The sequence below is a fragment of the Schistocerca serialis genome, chromosome 11, assembly GCF_023864345.2.
Source record: "Schistocerca serialis cubense isolate TAMUIC-IGC-003099 chromosome 11, iqSchSeri2.2, whole genome shotgun sequence".
In the NCBI taxonomy this organism is placed as follows: Eukaryota; Metazoa; Arthropoda; class Insecta; order Orthoptera; family Acrididae; genus Schistocerca; species Schistocerca serialis.
The window spans coordinates 12,429,602-12,449,627 of record NC_064648.1 but is presented as its reverse complement, the minus strand read 5'-3'; the positions used below and the strand labels follow the sequence as shown (position 1 = coordinate 12,449,627).

The window sequence follows — 20,026 nt, the reverse complement described above, 5'->3', positions numbered from 1 at the left end:
TTTGTTGTCCATACTGATCCGAGCACGGGGTTCACAACCCGAACCACACGCCACTGTTAAGCACTAAAGAAGGACTGGGTCCCTTACTTCGACTGCACGTAATTCATTAAGTTCAATCCAACACATTTATGTCAAACAACATAAATGAAGTTACATCTGAATCTGTCTTTTTTTAATCTCTGTTTGATATCAATTTCAATATCAGCTGATTTAGTGCGTGAAGCGCGAGTTAAGCCAGTAACCAGATAAACTAAACAATTCTCCATAATTCAAAAGAAACAGAAACAAAATGAATCAATACACCCCACTGGCAAATATCCAAAAAACCTTACAATACTACTAAAAAGAATATACACTGAAGTGGGGAGCAGTCTTCACCTGACAGAACAAAATGAGTTCAATAACATGCGTGCCCCAGAAAACAGCGAGACATTAAATAAACTTCATTTCATGAATAACAAATACTCATTAACATTACGCCACTCCTGTTTGAACTGCAGTGTCCCAAAGAAACAGGTGCTAATTCTGAAAGAATATATAAAAAAGAAATTGTTTAAATTACAGCATTAAAGAATTCCAAAAGATGTCCAATCGAACACACCCCCCTTTCCAGTTGAGCTACAAATCTTCCCCCTTTCTAGGCTGAGCCAGAAACACAGAATGCCACAGAAATCTTACAGGACACCCGGAAGCAGTAACAGACAAGGGGGTCGGCACCCACAAATAACACAGGCTAAGAGTCAGGCTGGGAGCACATCCTACGAGTACTTGTCCACACTACGCTCACCACAAACTGCAGACATTCCGGCCGAACATCCGCTCGCGGTGGCTGCCAGAAGGAAGAAGCAACCTACCTTACGCCCGAGCCACAACTCCGCCAGTCTCACCGGCCGCCCCAAACCGACTGCCTCTCGCCGACTGCCTCTCGCCGTCCCGCGCGCCACAGCCGAAAAACCAAAGATGCTCATGCCCGGGGACGCGCCAAAGATAAGCCGATCGCTGATCGACCAGCCATCAGGCTCACGTACACAAAATTACGCTAAGTAGTGTGTAAGACTAGCGACCCATGACCTCAGCAGTTTGTGTGTGAATTCCTAAGGGACGACATTGATCAATATAGGGATGTTCAACAGTCAACACAACATCCCAGTGGAACTCTGAAATTGACACTTTAACACATTTTCAATCAGCAGATGACTACATTTGGTTACAGAGTATTATCCAACTCGTTCTCCCCCAGACATTCGCCTTACTGGTGTGACACTTCCTATTACAACAGATAAAAGTATTTGTGCATTATGTGTTTGTATCATGACTGTCATCCAATTTCACTGACATCCCTCAGTTATGAAATTATACGATGCACTCTGCCATAGGTCTTGAGCTGGACAGACTACATCATTGTATGCATATTCTATGCTAGGCAACCAACGATTCAAACTCCCTACGTGTGCACTGTGTACTCATTGACGATTTAAAGCAACACCTTTGTTGGCACATGGCCGCTAAACCTAACGAGAACTAGATGAAGATGAAATGCTTATGTGAAAAACCAGCGTACTGTGAGTCGCCTATTGGCTTGAGGGAGATACGCACTGAATTTGTTGCATGTCAAAAAGCTTTATTTGGTAAATACTGTACACGTAATTAGAAGAAGAACGGAATCCTTTTGCTTATTCAGGGGGAGGGATATCACATACACGACATTCAGTGAAAGCGGTAGCACCGTCTTCATATTTGACTATGTTACCGTGGAAAACAAAGACCAGATTCAAAAATATTTCTGTTTCGGTCGTCATATGGGTGCTGATTTATTTTCTCTAAGTCATATTCCAGAAGCACCAAACAGCTTTTTAGGGATAACACAAACCTCATTATAGCCTTCAAATAAGACAACTTCAATTTAAAACACATTTACCTAGCACATGTCGGAACGAACGTGTCGTTCAATGACTTTGTAAAGATATGCTCAGATTACTGGAACCATTTACAGTATGGGTGTCTCACCGATAAAACAAGAAAACCTTAGTGACAGTAGAACAGGTGAAACTTTCAAGAGAACAGGGAATCAGCGATCATAAATCGGCTACTGCATCGATGATTTCAGCCGTAAATAGAAATATTAAGAAAGGTAGGAAGATTTTTCCGTTTAGCAAAAGTGACAAAAAGCAGATTTCAGAGTACGTGATGTCTCAACACAAAAGTTTTGTCTCAAGTACAGATAGTGTTGAGGATCTGTGGACAAAGTTCAAAACCATCGTACAATATGCATTAGATGAGTATGTGCCAAGCAAGATCGTAATAGATGGAAAAGAGCCACCGTGGTACAATAACCGAGTTAGAAAACGAACTTCACACCAAACATAAACATAGCCATAGCCAAAGCCTTGCAGACAAACGAAAATTACGCGAAACGAAATTTAGTGTGAGCAGGGCTATGCGAGAGGCGTTCAATGAATTCGAAAGTTCTATGTGCTGACTTGGCAGAAAATCCTAAGAAATTTTGGTCTTATATCAAAGCGGTAGGTGGATCAAAACAAAATGTCCAGACACCGTGATCAAAATGCTACTGAATCAGAGGACGACAGACTAAAGGCCGAAATACTAAATGTCTTTTTCCAAAGCTGTTTCACAGAGGAAGATTGCACTGTAGTTCCTTCTCTAGATTGTCGCACAGATGACAAAATGGTAGATATCGAAATACACGACAGAGGGATAGAGAAACAAACTCGCTCAAAGGAGGAAAGGCCGCTGGACCTGATGGGATACCAGTTCGATTTTACACAGAGTACGCAAAGAAACTTGCCCCCCTTCTTGCAGCGGTGTACCGTGGGTCTCTAGAAGAGCGTAGCGTTCCAGAGGATTGGAAAAGGGCATAGGTCATCCCCGTTTTCAAGAAGGGAAGTCGAACAGATGTGCAGAACTGTAGACCTGTATCTCTAACGTCGATCTGTTGTAGAATTTTGGAACACGTATTATGTTCGAGTATAATGACTTTTCTGGAGATTAGAAATCTACTCTGTAGGAATCAGCATGGGTTTCGAAAAAGACGATTGTGTGAAACCCAGCTCGCACTATTCGTCCACGAGACTCAGAGGGCCATAGACACGGGTTCACAGGTAGATGCCGTTTTTCTTGACTTCCGCAAGGTGTTCGATAGTTCCCCACAGTCGTTTAATGAACAAAATAAGAGCTTATGGGCTATTAGACCAATAGTGTGATTGGAGTGAAGAGTTCCTAGACAACAGAACGCAGCATGTCATTCTTACTTCGGAAGATTTCTCTCAATTGAGAGTGATTTCAGGTGTGCCACAGGGGAGTGTCGTAGGGCCGTTGCTATTCACAATATACATAAATGACCTTGTGGATAACATCGGAAGTTCACTGAGGCTTTTGCGGATGATACTGTAATATATCGAGAGGCTGTAACAATGGAAAATTGTACTGAAATGCAGGAGGATCTGCAGCGAATTGACGCACGGTGCAGGGAATGGCAATTGAATCTCAATGTAAACAAGTGTAATGTGCTGCAAATAGATAGAAAGATAGATCCTTATTTAGCTACGAAATAGCAGACCAGCAACTGGAAGCAGTTAATTCCATAAATTATCTGGGCGTAGGCATTAGGAGTACTTTAAAATGCAATAACCATATAAAATTGATCTATGGTAAAGACGAAAACAAAGGAAGTGGGTTACAGTACACTTGTTCGCCCTCTACTTGAATACTGTTCAGCAGTGTGGGATCCGTACCAGATAGGGTTGATAGAGGGGGCGAGAGAGGGAGGGAGGGAGGGGGGGAGAGAGAGAGTGAGAGGGAGGGAGGGAGGGGGGGAGAGAGAGTGAGAGGGAGGGAGGGAGGGGGGAGAGAGAGAGGGAGGGAGGGAGGGAGGGGGGAGAGAGAGGGAGGGAGGGGGGAGGGGGAGAGAGAGGGAGGGAGGGGGGAGAGAGGGGGAGAGAGAGGGAGGGAGGGGGGAGAGAGAGAGAGACAGAGGGAGGGAGGGGGGAGAGAGAGGGAGGGAGGGGGGAGAGAGAGGGAGGGAGGGGGGAGAGAGAGGGAGGGAGGGGGGAGATAGAGGGAGGGGGGGAGAGAGAGAGAGAGAGAGAGAGAGGAACAGAGGGGGGGAGAGAGGGAGAGAGAGAGGGAGGGAGGGGGGAGAGAGGGAGGGGGGAGGGGGGGAGAGAGGGAGGGAGAGAGGGAGGGAGGGGGGGAGAGAGGGAGGGAGGGGGGGAGAGAGGGAGGGAGGGGGGGAGAGAGGGAGGGAGGGGGGGAGAGAGGGAGGGAGGGGGGGAGAGAGGGAGGGAGGGGGGGGAGAGAGGGAGGGAGGGTGGGAGAGAGGGAGGGAGGGGGGGAGAGAGGGAGGGAGGGGGGGAGAGAGAGGGAGGGAGGGGGGGAGAGAGAGGGAGGGAGGGGGGAGAGAGAGGGAGGGAGGGGGGGGAGAGAGAGGGAGGGAGGGGGGAGAGAGTGGGAGGGAGGGGGGAGAGAGTGGGAGGGAGGGGGGAGAGAGAGGGAGGGAGGGGGGAGAGAGAGGGAGGGAGGGGGGAGAGAGAGGGAGGGAGGGGGGGAGAGAGAGGGAGGGAGGGGGGAGAGAGAGGGAGGGAGGGGGGAGAGAGAGGGAGGGAGGTTGGTTGGTTGTTTGAAGTTAAAGGGACCAAACAGCAAGGTCATCAGTCCCTTGTTTCAAATAGACTCCATTCTGCTAACGGGACATCTCAGTATAGTGAGAAAAATAAAACGGATAAAGGGGAAACGTAAAAGGGCAGTCACGTTGTCATTAGTAAAAACAAATGAGGGAAGTTGGCAAGAGAACGAACCCAACACTATGCTGAAACAGCATAGGCAAGACCACCTGTGACTTAAAAGGTACAACTGCTATGATGCAGAAAGTACGTATGGGAATAGAAAAACTAACCAAGCCTTAAAAAGAAGGGGTAAAAACAGAGTAAAAGGGAAAGAAAAGAGGATTCCGGTCAGGGAGGTGAATCGGGAATCTCTGAACACTGCCTACAGTGGGAGACACTCACCGCCCTGCCCCAACACCAGAGGGAGATTAAAAACTTTAAAACTGAGAATAAAAACCACTCTCCCGGAGGAAACCTAGAACCAGAGAGACCATCCGGGAATCGTCAGCCAACATCAAAGGTAAAGTGTGGGGTAGTCTGTACTTAGCACGCAGAGCCAAAAGAAGGGGGCATTCAACCAAAATGTGGGCCACTGACTGGAAGGCTCCACAACCACATAGCGGGGGTGGCTCATCACGCAAAAGGAAACCATGGGTCAGCCTGGTATGGCCAATGCGGAGACGACACAGTGTGGTCGAGTCCTTGCGGGAGAGGCGAAAGGAAGAACGCCATGGGCCTGGATTCACCTTAATGGCACGAAGTTTATTAGACAGTGGAGTAGCCTCCCAAGAATTGGCCCATGACTGTGCAAAGTGGGATTTGATGTGAAGCCGTAAATCCGCTGCAGGAGGGGTTACAGAAAATGGGGGGTAAGTAACTGCTCCCCCAGCCAAACGATCAGCGAGCTCATTATCCGGGATACCCACATGGCCCGGGACCCATAGGAAGTCAATGGAACATGCAGCACGGTGAAGATCAGCGAGATGGTCATGGATGGCAGAGACCAAGGGATGGCGCGAAAAACACCGGTCAATAGCAAGAAGGTCACTCATCGAGTCCGTACATAACAAAACGCGGTTGTGTTGGGATTGTTTAATGAAGGTAAGGGCCCGGGAAATTGCCATCAATTCCGCAGTAAACACCCCACATGAGGGGGGCAGTAGATGATTTTCCGTTCCAACAAAGGACGTGAAGGCATACCCAACATGATCAGCAGATTTAGAGCCATCAGTGTAAAAAACAACAGCATCCCGAAACTCCCATAAAATTTGGCGGAAAAAGGAACGGAACACCACCGGGGGGATGGAATCTTTCGGACCGCGGCGGAGATCCATCCGAATTCGAGGCCGAGGAACTAACCAAGGAGGGGTGGAGGGGAGGGAGCGAGGAAGACAGGACAAAGAAGGAAGCCGAAAATCACGGGTAAGAGACGCAAGGCGCAGCCCAACCGGTAAACCCGCCCGAGGGCGGGAGTCAGGCGGGCGACGTCCATGGTCTGGGAATAGGATAGAATAGGAAGGATGAGCGGGAGAAAAACGGATAGTAAGGGCATAAGACACCAGAAGCTGGGACCGCCGAACAGAAAGGGGGGGGGATCCCAGCTTCAACCAGGAGACTATCAACAGGGCTAGTAGGGAAGGCACCGGTGGCCAAACGGATACCACGATGGTGGACTGGATCCAGCACGTGCAGCGTGGAAGGAGCAGCTGAACCATAAACTTGACAACCATAGTCCAAACGTGACAGAACTAGAGCACGATAAAGACGGAGGAGGAGGGAACGGTCCGCACCCCAGGAGGAGTGGGCAAGGAAGCGAAGGACATTGAGTTTACGGAAACATCCTACCTTCAGGAGTCTGATATGGGGCAGCCAAGTGAGCTTGTTGTCGAAAAGAAGACCTAGGAAACGAAACTGTGGAACCACAGGCAATCTTTGTGCAGCGAGATAGAGCTCTGGATCAGGGTGGACCGTAGTACGGCGACAGAAGTGGACCACCCGCGATTTTGAAGGAGAGAATTGAAACCCGTGGGAGAGGGTCCATGCAGAGGCACGCCGTATAGCCACCTGGAGCTGCCGTTCTGCAGATGCCATCGAGGAGGAACTAACCCAAATGCAGAAATCATCCACATACAGGGCAGGGGCGACCAAGGGACCGACAGAGGCCACAAGTCCATCGATAGCAATGAGGAAAAGAAGGACACTCAAGACAGAACCCTGTGGGATGCCCGTCTCCTGGGTCCGTGGAGAACTAAAAGCAGTACCAACTCGAACTCTGAATGACCGATGGATCAGGAACTGGCGGATAAAAATCGGGAGTGGGCCCCGAAGACCCCACTGATGAAGGGTTAGTAAGATGTGATGGCGCCAGGCCGTGTCATAGGCCTTGCGAAGGTCAAAAAACACTGCAACCAAATGGCGGCGCTGGGAAAAAGCCTGCCGAACTGCGGATTCCAAGCGAAGCAAATGATCGATTGGAGATCGTCCCTCTCGAAAGCCACACTGGTAAGGGGACAATAGATCCCGAGATTCGAGGACCCAAGTGAGCCAACGGGCTACCAGCCGTTCAAGTAACTTACAACCAACATTGGTCAAACTAATTGGCCGATAGCTGTCAACAGATAGGGGGTTCTGACCAGGCTTAAGGACAGGAACCACAATGCTATCCCTCCACTGAGAAGGGAAGTCACCCTGGAGCCAGATACGGTTAAACACCCGAAGAAGATGGTGCCGTTGTGGAGCACTGAGATGTTGAAGCAGCTGGTTATGAATGGAATCTGGGCCAGGAGCCGTATCATGAGAAGCAGATAGAGCAGAAAGAAATTCCCATTCAGTGAAAGGTTCGTTGTAAGATTCTGACTCACAAGTGGTGAAACATAAGGGGACAGCTTCAGCCTGCTGTTTTTGATGAAGGAAAGCAGCTGGATAGGAGGCCGACGCTGATGCCACTGCAAAATGGGTCGCAAGATGTTCTGCAAGAACTAATGGGTCCGTACAAATGCCATCTGGGAGGTGAAGGCCTGGGAGGGTGGACTGCCGATGGCAACCTTGGAGAGAGCGAAGTGTAGCCCATACCCGTGACAGAGGGACAGTGGAACCAAGGGAAGAAACGAATCGTTCCCAACATATCCGCTTGCTCTGTTTGATTAAATAACGGGCTTTAGCGCGAAGGCGCTTAAAGGTAGAAAGGCTGGCTACAGATGGGGTGCCTCTTAAACTGTTGCAAAGCTCGACGGCGATCACGGATGGCAATGGCAATGGCCGTATTCCACCACGGGACTTGCCGACGACGAAATTGTCCAGATGAGCGCGGGACAGCAAGGTTAGCAGCGCTAACAATCGCGTCAGACACGTCACGTAGGACGTCATCAATACAACCCGACAAAGAGGGAGAAAACTCGACCTGTGCAGTATAGAGAGGCCAATCGGCGCGGTGGAAAGACCAACGAGGTAACCTCTCCATCGGGGAGCGGGAAGGGAGCGTGATAATCAACGGGAAATGGTCACTATCACAAAGGTCGTCGTGTGGCGACCAGTGTAATGAAGGGAGGAGAGAGGGAGAAGAAAGAGAAAGATCAATGGCAGAAAAGGTACCATGACCAGCACTGAAATGAGTAGGGGAGCCATCATTAAGAAGGCACAGGTCGTGGTCTGCAATAAATTGGTCGATAAGAAGACCTCGTCTAGATGGAAAGGCACTGCCCCACAAAGGAAGATGAGCATTAAAATCCCCAAGGAGGAGGAAGGGAGGAGGAAGTTGCTGAAGAAGGGTGGTTAAGGCAGCAGGTGTAAGAGTCCTGTCAGGAGGGAGATAAAGATTGCATACTGTGACTGCAGAGTCTAAGTGGACCCTAACAGCAACTGCTTTCAATGTAGTTTGGAGAGGAATCCACGTGCTAGCAATGTCTGTACGGACCAACGTACAAACGCCACCAGAAGCCCGCAAGGGTCCGACCCGATTTCGACAGAAAACACGGAACCCACGGAGGGTCGGTGAGTGAGCATCAGTAAAATGAGATTCCTGGAGAACCACACAAGCTGCTGAGTAGGACGAAAGAAGGGATTTCAATTCCGGAAGGTGACGATAGTAGCCATTACAATTCCATTGGAGAACCACAGAACGATGGTTTAAATGAGGGCTGAACACGCTAAATCCAGTCATACCGCCGGGTCCCCACCCGTCACCGAAAAGGAGGGGGCGACATCCATAAACGACAGGTCAGAATCCGGTTGTGAAGCCGGGGAAGGGACCTCCGGTGACACCAGAGGCTCTTTGTCCCGGGACTTATGTTTCTTCTTCTTTTCAGGCTGAGTTCGAGGAGGGCTGTGTGGCATAATGGAGCCAGCTGCAGCAAGATCAGGAACAGAAAGAGACCGGGCGACCTGGGGGCCGATAGACCGCGGCTCTCGCGGTCGCCGCGCTGCAGCAGACCTTTGACCTGGAAGGTGCCGGGAAGGGGCATCCCGGGAGAGGCGCCCTTGACCGGCAGACGCCGAAGGAGTGGGACACTTCTCCGGCTGGGGAGGGGGAGCGGCGCCCAGAGGAGAAGGTGTGGGAGCCGCAGGGGAGGGGGGAAGGAGAGGGGTCCGGGACGGGGGTAAGGAAGGGGGAGGAAGGGATGAAGATGGAACCAAGGCGTAACTAGGTGTCATGGACACAGGGTGCAATCGTGCATATTTCTTACGGGCCTCTGTGTAGCTTAAACGATCAAGAGACTTATACTCCTGTATCTTTTTTTCTTTCTTATAGACTGGGCAATCTGCTGAACGTGGAGAATGACTACCATGACAATTTACACATACAGGAGGGGGAACACAGGGACTCCCCTCATGGAGTGGACGTCCACAGTCACCACAGAGAGGGTCCTGGGTACAGCGAGAAGACATGTGGCCAAAACGCAAGCACTTAAAACACCGCATAGGAGGTGGGATGTACGGCTTCACATCACAGCGATAGACCATAATCTTAACTTTCTCAGGAAGGGTATCCCCTTCAAGGCCAGGATAAAGGCACCAGTATCAATACGATTATCTTTAGGACCCTTCTGAACACGCCGAACAAAGTGAACACCCCGCCGTCCGAGATTGTCCCGAAGTTCCTCATCAGTTTGAAGGATGAGGTCTCTGTGAAAAATCACACCTTGTACCATATTTAGAGACTGGTGAGGGGTAATGGACACGGGAATTGTGCCAAGATGGGTACAGGCACGAAGGGCCGCAGATTGGGCAGCCGAAGCAGTTTTTATCAGTAATGAACCCGACCGCATCTTGCTCAGGGAGTCCACTTCGCCGAACTTGTCTTCAATGTGTTCCACAAAGAATAAAGGTTTGACACCGGTGAAAGTATCTCCATCAGTCCTGGTGCAAACTAGATAACGGGGGAAAGGTTTTGCCCCTAGACGACGGGCCTGACCCTCCTCCCAGGGGGTAGCCACGGAAGGGAAGGCCGAAGGGGCAAGAGAAGCAGCACTTGAGGAATCAGTACCACGCAGAGAGACGGCCGCAGAAGAGCGGCCAGAGGTTTGGACCCTTATGCGTTTCATCTGCATAGCGTCCGCCCTGATACCACCCACTCCGATCAGGGGCTCTCCTCACGGGCGCCACCCAGCCACAGCAAGGGCCGTCTGGCACGGCAGCCATTGCCGGGAGTTCCGATGCTCCAGGATGACGAGCAACCACTCCAAGGCATGCATGAGGAGGTCACAGCTCAGGTATCAGAAGTGTGATCCCTGTGTGTTCAGGGGGCTCAACCAAAAGGGTACATAGCGACCCCACCACACGGGCTGGCTACCGTGCTGGCTATGCACCCTAGCATCAGACAACGACGTAGAAGAAAGGTGGAATATACTAGGAGGGCACACGTCGGAGACACTAGGTAAGGTGCTCTTCCCCAAATGGCTCACACTACGGAAAGAGAAATTTTGGAATGGAGGTCAAACCCCAGAGGGGGACCAAGGAATGCCAAAAGGAGGAGATGATTACGCAACAAAGCCAGAGTGTAAAACCAACAGAACCAGGAGGATAGCGGGGGCCAACATAAGCAAGGACACCAATAGAGGGAGAGGAGAGGGCGAGGGGAAAGGGGTATGGAGGGGAAAGGAGGGGAAGGGAAAGGAAATGCAGCCCGGGAGAGAAAGAAGGCTGCAATGGCTCGGGGCCCCGTGCTCGCCACGCACGTATCCACGAAAGAGTTGTGGACCCCCTGGGGGGGAGGGAGGGAGGGAGGGGGGGAGGGAGAGAGGGAGGGAGAGAGAAGATCCAACAGAGAGCAGCGCGCATCGTTACAGGATCATTTGGTAATCGCGAAAGTGTTACGGAGATGATGGATAAACTCCAGTGGAAGACTCTGCAGGAGCGACGCTTAGTTGCTCGGTACGGGCTTCTGTTGACTCTTCGGTGAAGGTATGTTCTCGAAACTTTAAGCAGTATATTGCTCCCCCCTACGTAGGTCTCGTGAAGAGACCGTGAGGATAAAATCCAGGGATTAGAGCCCACACAGAGGCATACCGACAATCTTTCCTTCCACGAACCATAGGAGACTGGAATAGAAGGGAGGACCGATAGAGGTACTCAAGGTACCCTCCCCCACACACCGTCAGGTGGCTTGCAGAGTATGGATGTAGATAACCGTTGCCCGACTCCAGATGTCCAGGGTGACTTGCCTTCCCACGTATGCCAGGGAATAGATGCATCAGCAGAGTGATCCCTGTGTGGTCAGCGGACCACAACTAAGAGGGTACTTGTGGCCCCACCACAACAGACTGGCTACCTTGCTCGATATCAGGTGCAACCAAGCAAACAGGTCGATTATCAGAATAGAAAGTGATACCGCACAGGTGATGGAAATGTACACACCCAGGAGGGTGACTGCAAAACAGTTGGAGAACGAGCAGAAGTGCAGATCCACATTGACGAAGGACATGATTGATCTCAGTGCATGATGGACACAATGCACCTTGAAAGGTCCCCTTCCCCAGTTGGCTCGCTCTTCGGGGAAAATGTTGAAAAATGGAGGTAAGACCGTCACAAAGACCGTCACAAAGACCGTCACAAAGACCGTCACAAAGACCGTCACAAAGACCGTCACAAAGACCGTCACAAAGACCGTCACAAAGACCGTCACAAAGACCGTCACAAAGACCGTCACAAAGACCGTCACAAAGACCGTCACAAAGACCGTCACAAAGACCGTCACAAAGACCGTCACAAAGACCGTCACAAAGACCGTCACAAAGACCGTCACAAAGACCGTCACAAAGACCGTCACAAAGACCGTCACAAAGACCGTCACAAAGACCGTCACAAAGACCGTCACAAAGACCGTCACAAAGACCGTCACAAAGACCGTCACAAAGACCGTCACAAAGACCGTCACAAAGACCGTCACAAAGACCGTCACAAAGACCGTCACAAAGACCGTCACAAAGACCGTCACAAAGACCGTCACAAAGACCGTCACAAAGACCGTCACAAAGACCGTCACAAAGACCGTCACAAAGACCGTCACAAAGACCGTCACAAAGACCGTCACAAAGACCGTCACAAAGACCGTCACAAAGACCGTCACAAAGACCGTCACAAAGACCGTCACAAAGACCGTCACAAAGACCGTCACAAAGACCGTCACAAAGACCGTCACAAAGACCGTCACAAAGACCGTCACAAAGACCGTCACAAAGACCGTCACAAAGACCGTCACAAAGACCGTCACAAAGACCGTCACAAAGACCGTCACAAAGACCGTCACAAAGATCAAAACGGGTGAGGCTCCTTTCAGTCGCATCTTAAGACAGGCAGGTATAGCTCAGGCCTATTTTAATCCCTGGACCCACAGGGGGTGCAGTCCATGTTAAACGGCAAGGGGTAGCCATGTGCCAGGATGGAGGAAGACTGTGGGGATTCCCAGTGTGACAGTCACCAAGAACTGCAGGGACACACCAAGTACTTTGTCACTGTAAGCTCTGTGTCTGGCTCTTGCACTGGGGTATGAGAAAGTTTCTTATCTATTTTAGTGGGCTCTGTGACTTTATTCTTATAGTGAAAGGGGCCACATTATTACACTAAGTAATGAAATGTGTTTAAATCGACTCTGTTTACAGAATTTAGAGAATGTTAGAGGTGTATTGCGATTTCAGAAATAACTTTCTTAATACAATTGTTTAAACAATGCCGGCCGGGTGTGGCCGAGCGGTTCTAGGCGCTACAGTCTGGAGCCGCGTGACCGCTACGGTCGCAAGTTCGAATCCTGCGTCGGGCATGGATGTGTGTGATGTCTTTAGAACTACTTAAACCTAACTAACCTAAGTTCTAGGGGACTGATGACCACAGACGTTAAGTCCCATAGTGCTCAGAGCCATTTGAACTATTTTTTGTTTAAACAATGTGTGACATACGCTATATTAGCCTACCATTGTGAGACACTCCCACTCCATCAGCTCGACAGACTGAGCTAATTTCGCACCAATTTCAAGATTCGGGAAGGCAGGGGTTGGATGAGGTCGTGGTGGTGTGAACTAGGTTAGTTCGTCTCTGGATCTCAACGTGAGCACGCGAAATCCGATATTTCCACCAATAAATTTGAATTTTCCGCAGTTTTCACGGTTGGGGGACGGTTGGAGTTAAATCTATTGAGCTAACGCTGTTAACCTATTTTCCCACCATGACGTCGGTGTCACATTGCCACATCTATAACCTCAATCTTGAATAAATTTGGCAACAACGCAGAAAGGGTGAAGCTGGCATCACAATGTCTGCCATGTTGTCAATTTATTATAAACTTTGTTTCGTTTTTTCGAAAAATGACTTTGTGAAACAAGAATAATTGTTTTTAAAAGTAATCAAATAGGGTTTTGTATTATTTATAGTATCCATTAATCTCACCAGTACTCTAATTATGAATAGTAATTTCTCTGCTTTTGTATCCAGAATACCTTGGAAGAATACTCAAATTAAAACTCGGGATATATCGGAACTTGGTGGCAGATAAACCTGTGCAAGTACCCTAGTCTGTCACTAAGCCATGTGTCCACAACATCCCTTTTTTTGGGAGTTGCGATGTAACAAAATAAAAATGATGTTATTCAATGCAAAAGTTGGAATTTGAGATTTCGCTTACTGTTTCATCAATCACAATGGTCAATCTATGATTCCTATGACAATTGGCGTAAGATATTGGATTATGAAATTTGAATAGTCTTTACTTGCAGTTTCGCGTGGCTTGAAGCAGTCACAGCTAGCGTGCTGTTGATTAGCAAATTGCATTATCGTCTTTTTAATTACTTCATGATCGTAGACACGATCATACCCGGTCGTGAATTTATTGCTATGACAAAAAGAATTTCCTAAGGGACCAGAAAGTTCTTGAGGGCGCAAAAACAACTAACATGACAAAAAAGGGAAATTCAATATTAAAGCTGATGCAAGAAGACGATAAAACAGTTTTTATTTCAATCTAACACGCACGTTTGACTGCTGATCTTGGTGTCTGTAATCTTAGTATTATTTTCATTTTAATTATGCGTTTTGCTGAGGAGATAATAGGAATAAGCACTGCTAACTGATTCAATATTTCCAGAACATTTATTATAACTAAAACGTATCGTACCTTGTGTTTTGACATAAAAATCTACCGTCATTGTAGTACAGTTTCATGTCCATTGAGCGCTCTTTTATGTAGCCATTGTCCTCTTGAGTCACCCGTGAGTCGTCACGATAAGTTGTAACAGTTATTTTTACACTTCACTCAGACGGAACACGTTTTTATACATTTAGTAAAAAATTAGACCAGACCGCCATAAATCTGCGTCCGTCTTACGTAAGAGAAACAGTACAAGTGTTTAGCGCTCAAGGCTTCATTTGTTCCCCAGCCAACAAGGTGCTAATGAGAAATGAGAAACACAGCGTGATGAAATAGGTTTAATAATGAATAAAAAAAATAGGAGTGCGGGTTGGCCACAATAATGCGTTCACTATGCTGTTTGTAGTAGCTAAGATAGGCACAAAGCCCATGCCTACTACAGTAGTATAAGTTTATATGGCAACTAGCTCTGCAGATGAAGAAATTGAATAAATGTATGACGAGATAAAAGAAATTATTCAGGTAGTGAAGGGAGACGAAAATTTAATAGTCATGGGTGACGAATTCGTCAGTAGGAAAAGGAAGAGAAGGAAACGTAGTAGGTGAATATGGATTGGCGGAAAGAAATGAAAGAGGAAGCCATCTGGTACAATTTTGCACAGAGCATAACTTAATCATAGCTAACACTTGGTTCAGGAATCATAAAAGAAGGTTGTATACATGGAAGAATCCTGGAGATACTAAAAGGTGTCAGATAGATTATATAATGGTAAGACAGATTTAGGAACCAGGTTTTAAATCGTAAGACATTTCCAGGGGCAGATGTGGATTCTGACCACAATATATTGGTTATGAACTGCAGATTGAAACTGAAGAAACTGCAAAAAGGCGGGAATTTAAGGAGATGGGACCTGGATAAACTGAAAGAACCAGAGGTTGTACAGAGTTTCAGGAAAAGCATAAGGGAACAATTGACAGGAATGGGGGAAAGAAATACAGTAGAAGAAGAATGGGTAGCTCTGAGGGATGAAGTAGTGAAGGCAGCAGACGATCAAGTAGGTAAAAAGGCGAGGGCTAATAGAAATCCTTGGGTAACAGAAATATTGAATTTAATTGATGAAAGAAAATATAAAAATGCAGTAAATGAAGCAGGCAAAAAGGAATACAAACGTCTCAAAAATGACATCGACAGGAAGTTCAAAATGGCTAAGCAGGGATGGCTAGAGGACAAATGTAAGGATGTAGAGGCTTGTCTCACGAGGGGTAACATAGATACTGCCTACAGGAAAATTAAAGAGATCTTTGGAGAGAAGAGAACCACTTGTATGAATATCAAGAGCTCAGATGGCAACCCAGTTCGAAGCAAAGAAGGGACAGCAGGAAGGTGGAAGGGGTATATAGAAGGTCTATACAAGGGCGATGTACTTGATGACAGTATTATGGAAATGGAAGAGGATTTAGATGAAGATGAAATGGGAGATATTATAATGCGTGACAGAGCACTGAAAGACCTGAGTCGAAACAAGGCCCCAGGAGTAGACAACATTCCATTAGAACTACTGATGGCCTTGGAAGAGCCAGTCATGACAAAACTACCATCTGGTGAGCAAAATGTACGAGACAGGCGAAATACCCACAGACTTCAAGAAGAACATAATAATTCCAATCCCAAAGAAAGCAGGAGTTGACAGATGTGAAAATTACCGAACTATCAGTTTAATAAGTCACAGCTGCAAAATACTAACGCGAATTCTTTACAGACGAATGGAAAAACTGGTAGAAGCGGACATCGGGGAAGATCAGTTTGGATTCCGTAGAAATGTTGGAACACGTGAGGCAATACTAACTTTACGACTTATCTCAGAAGAAAGATTAAGTCTACAAATGCTAGAAACGTAGGTCTGCCTTTTCTTAGAGTCTTCCAGTTAACGTTGTCAAAAGCTTTCTCTCTCTTTCAAATTCTGAAGGTGGCAGGGGTAAAATACAGGGAGCGAAAGGCTATTTACAATTTGTACAGAAACCAAATGGCAGTTTTAAGAGTCGAGGGCCATGAAAGGGAATCAGTGGTTGGGAAAGGAGTGAGACAGGGTTGTAGCCTCTCCCCGATGTTATTCAATCTGTATATTGAGCAAGCAGTAAAGGAAACAAAAGAAAAATTCGGAGTAGGTATTAAAATTCATGGAGAATAAATAAAAACCTCGAGGTTCGCCGATGACGTAATTCTGTCAGAGACAGCAAAGGACTTGGAAGAGCAGTTGAACGGAATGGATAGTGTCTTGAAAGGAGGGTATTAGATGAACATCAACAAAAGCAAAACGAGGATAATGGAATGTAGTCGAATTAAGTCGGGTGATGCTGAGGGACTTAGATTAGGAAATGAGACACTTAAAGTAGTAATGCAGTTTTGCTTTTTAGGGAGCAAAATAACTGATGACGGTCGCAGTAGAGAGGATAGAAAATCTAAACTGGCAATGGCAAGGAAAGCGTTTCTGAAACAGAGAAATTTGTTAACATCAGGTATAGATTTAAGTGTCAGGAAGTCGTTTCTGAAAGTATTTGTATGGAGTGTAGCCATGTATGGAAGTGAAACAAGGACGATAACCAGTTTGGACAAGAAGAGAATAGAAGCTTTTGAAATGTGGTGCTACAGAAGAATGCTGAAGATAAGGTGGGTAGATCACGTAACTAATGAGGTATTGAATAGGATTGGGGAGAAGAGAAGTTTGTGGCACAACTTGACTAGAAGAAGGGATCAGTTGGTAGGACATGTTTTGAGGCATCAAGGGATCACCAATTTAGTATTGGAGGGAAGCGTGGAGGGTAAAAATCTTAGAGGGAGACCAAGAGATGAATACACTAAGCAGATTCAGAAGGATGTAGGCTGCAGTAGGTACTGGGAGATGAAGCTTGCACAGGATAGAGTAGCATGGACAGCTGCATCAAACCAGTCTCAGGACTGAAGACCACAACAACAGCATGATGAGCTATGTTTATGCAACCTGTCCATAACATTACCGAAGCTATCCCAGTGAAATGAGGGTAATTCCATTTATGCGAAAAATAGGCACATGTTACCCCATTCTTTTTATACAGAGAACGATTGCAGAGTACATGAAGCGAAGAGGGAGACCTATTCTTATCCAGTCTGCCCTCAAATATAAAAATTTTGGCAAGCACCAACGAAGAGCACCAACGAAGAGCACCAACGAAGAGCACCAACGAAGAGCACCAACGAAGAGCACCAACGAAGAGCACCAACGAAGAGCACCAACGAAGAGCACCAACGAAGAGCACCAACGAAGAGCACCAACGAAGAGCACCAACGAAGAGCACCAACGAAGAGCACCAACGAAGAGCACCAACGAAGAGCACCAACGAAGAGCACCAACGAAGAGCACCAACGAAGAGCACCAACGAAGAGCACCAACGAAGAGCACCAACGAAGAGCACCAACGAAGAGCACCAACGAAGAGCACCAACGAAGAGCACCAACGAAGAGCACCAACGAAGAGCACCAACGAAGAGCACCAACGAAGAGCACCAACGAAGAGCACCAACGAAGAGCACCAACGAAGAGCACCAACGAAGAGCACCAACGAAGAGCACCAACGAAGAGCACCAACGAAGAGCACCAACGAAGAGCACCAACGAAGAGCACCAACGAAGAGCACCAACGAAGAGCACCAACGAAGAGCACCAACGAAGAGCACCAACGAAGAGCACCAACGAAGAGCACCAACGAAGAGCACCAACGAAGAGCACCAACGAAGAGCACCAACGAAGAGCACCAACGAAGAGCACCAACGAAGAGCACCAACGAAGAGCACCAACGAAGAGCACCAACGAAGAGCACCAACGAAGAGCACCAACGAAGAGCACCAACGAAGAGCACCAACGAAGAGCACCAACGAAGAGCACCAACGAAGAGCACCAACGAAGAGCACCAACGAAGAGCACCAACGAAGAGCACCAACGAAGAGCACCAACGAAGAGCACCAACGAAGAGCACCAACGAAGAGCACCAACGAAGAGCACCAACGAAGAGCACCAACGAAGAGCACCAACGAAGAGCACCAACGAAGAGCACCAACGAAGAGCACCAACGAAGAGCACCAACGAAGAGCACCAACGAAGAGCACCAACGAAGAGCACCAACGAAGAGCACCAACGAAGAGCACCAACGAAGAGCACCAACGAAGAGCACCAACGAAGAGCACCAACGAAGAGCACCAACGAAGAGCACCAACGAAGAGCACCAACGAAGAGCACCAACGAAGAGCACCAACGAAGAGCACCAACGAAGAGCACCAACGAAGAGCACCAACGAAGAGCACCAACGAAGAGCACCAACGAAGAGCACCAACGAAGAGCACCAACGAAGAGCACCAACGAAGAGCACCAACGAAGAGCACCAACGAAGAGCACCAACGAAGAGCACCAACGAAGAGCACCAACGAAGAGCACCAACGAAGAGCACTAAAAAAAGAGTCAGCATTACCTGTGTACTCGTTAAGTAGTAGGATATGCTACGTGGTAGCAGAAAATGATCTTCATGCAGTAAACAATGAATGCAACGAGTGCTGCGAAATCTGTAGTTTTCCTAATGAGGAGAAAGTTTGAAAGAATATGTATCTTTATTTTTAGTTTCACTAGTGAAAGTAGAGTCAATTCGTAAAAGCAGTTGAGTCCCATAAGATTTCACACACATTTTTGCACACTACTGCTAAGGTCATCAGTCCCTAAGCTTACACACTACCTAACCTAAATTATCCTAAGGACGAACACACACACCCATGCCCGAGGGAGGACTTTACTGCAGTTATGCACTGTGCGGCTGGTCCCGGCGGAGGTTAAAGCAGTTCACTGGACTTGACCAAAGGAGTGACCATTAATTGTAAATATTAGCTCGTAAGTGATCAACTATTTACAAAAGAATACAAGTCTTTCTGCAGGAAATCTGCAAATTTGACTGTTTTGTAAATGAACGCTATCAACGAAGGAACTGAGCACGAATGCTGTGTGAAGATGCACACTAAAGTGCGACGTGCATTATAAGAATATCACCAATACACACTGAACAGTTAGTGTTATACTGCACGTGTAAAAACACGTCAAGGCTACGACAATAGGTGCAACGCAAAGCTCAGTGTTGTTCTAAATGCAGCGACAGCTAAAACATTCGTCGTCACTTACCTGTGAGCCTCACGGGAGGCAGTTGACAGGGAAGTATGGAGGCAGCTCCAGGGGCCGGCTCCTCCGTTGGAAAACGCGTGCGAGGCGTGTGTACCGGTGCACTCGCGTGATACGAAGTTCACAAGGGAAAAACAAAAATAAAAGAAACCGAGAGAGGTGGCGCAGTGGTTAGACACTGGACTCTCATTCGGGAGGACGACGGTTCAATCCCGCGTCCGGCCATCCCGATTTAGGGTTTCCGTGATTTCCCTAAATCGCTCTGGGCAAATGCCGGGATGGTTCCCTTCAAAGGGCACGGCCGACTTCCTTCCCCGTCCTTCCCTAATCCGATGAGACCGATGACCTCGCTGTCTGGTCTCCTTTCCCAAACAAACCAACCAACCGGAAAAAAAGGGGGCAATGTACGACCGGCAGCTCTGTTACAGGCTGAGCGCGGACGGATACTGAGTACTGGAGCTCACGCAACACTGTGCAGCCGCTGTGAGTGGCTGACGCGTGGGTGACGAAACAGTCCTAACTTTAAACTGCTAACCGCCATGACTTCCATCGTACATACTGGAGGAAAGACATTTGCACACTTGTGTGACTACATTTTCATACGTAAATTAAGCAAATTTCTTGAGTCGAAGTTAAGATG

At 47.9% G+C, this 20,026-nt stretch overlaps 1 protein-coding gene across 1 annotated transcript; it reads left to right on the top strand.

Annotated features, from left to right (window-relative positions):
* The first annotated feature begins 1,066 nt into the window (after positions 1–1,066).
* Positions 1,067–18,676, top strand: LOC126427133 (trichohyalin-like). The gene is made up of 3 exons (XM_050089357.1): positions 1,067–1,078; positions 11,651–12,380; positions 17,382–18,676. Exons 1-3 carry the CDS (start codon positions 1,067–1,069, stop codon positions 18,674–18,676), a joined length of 2,037 nt encoding a protein of 678 aa, XP_049945314.1.
* The last annotated feature ends 1,350 nt before the right edge of the window (positions 18,677–20,026 follow it).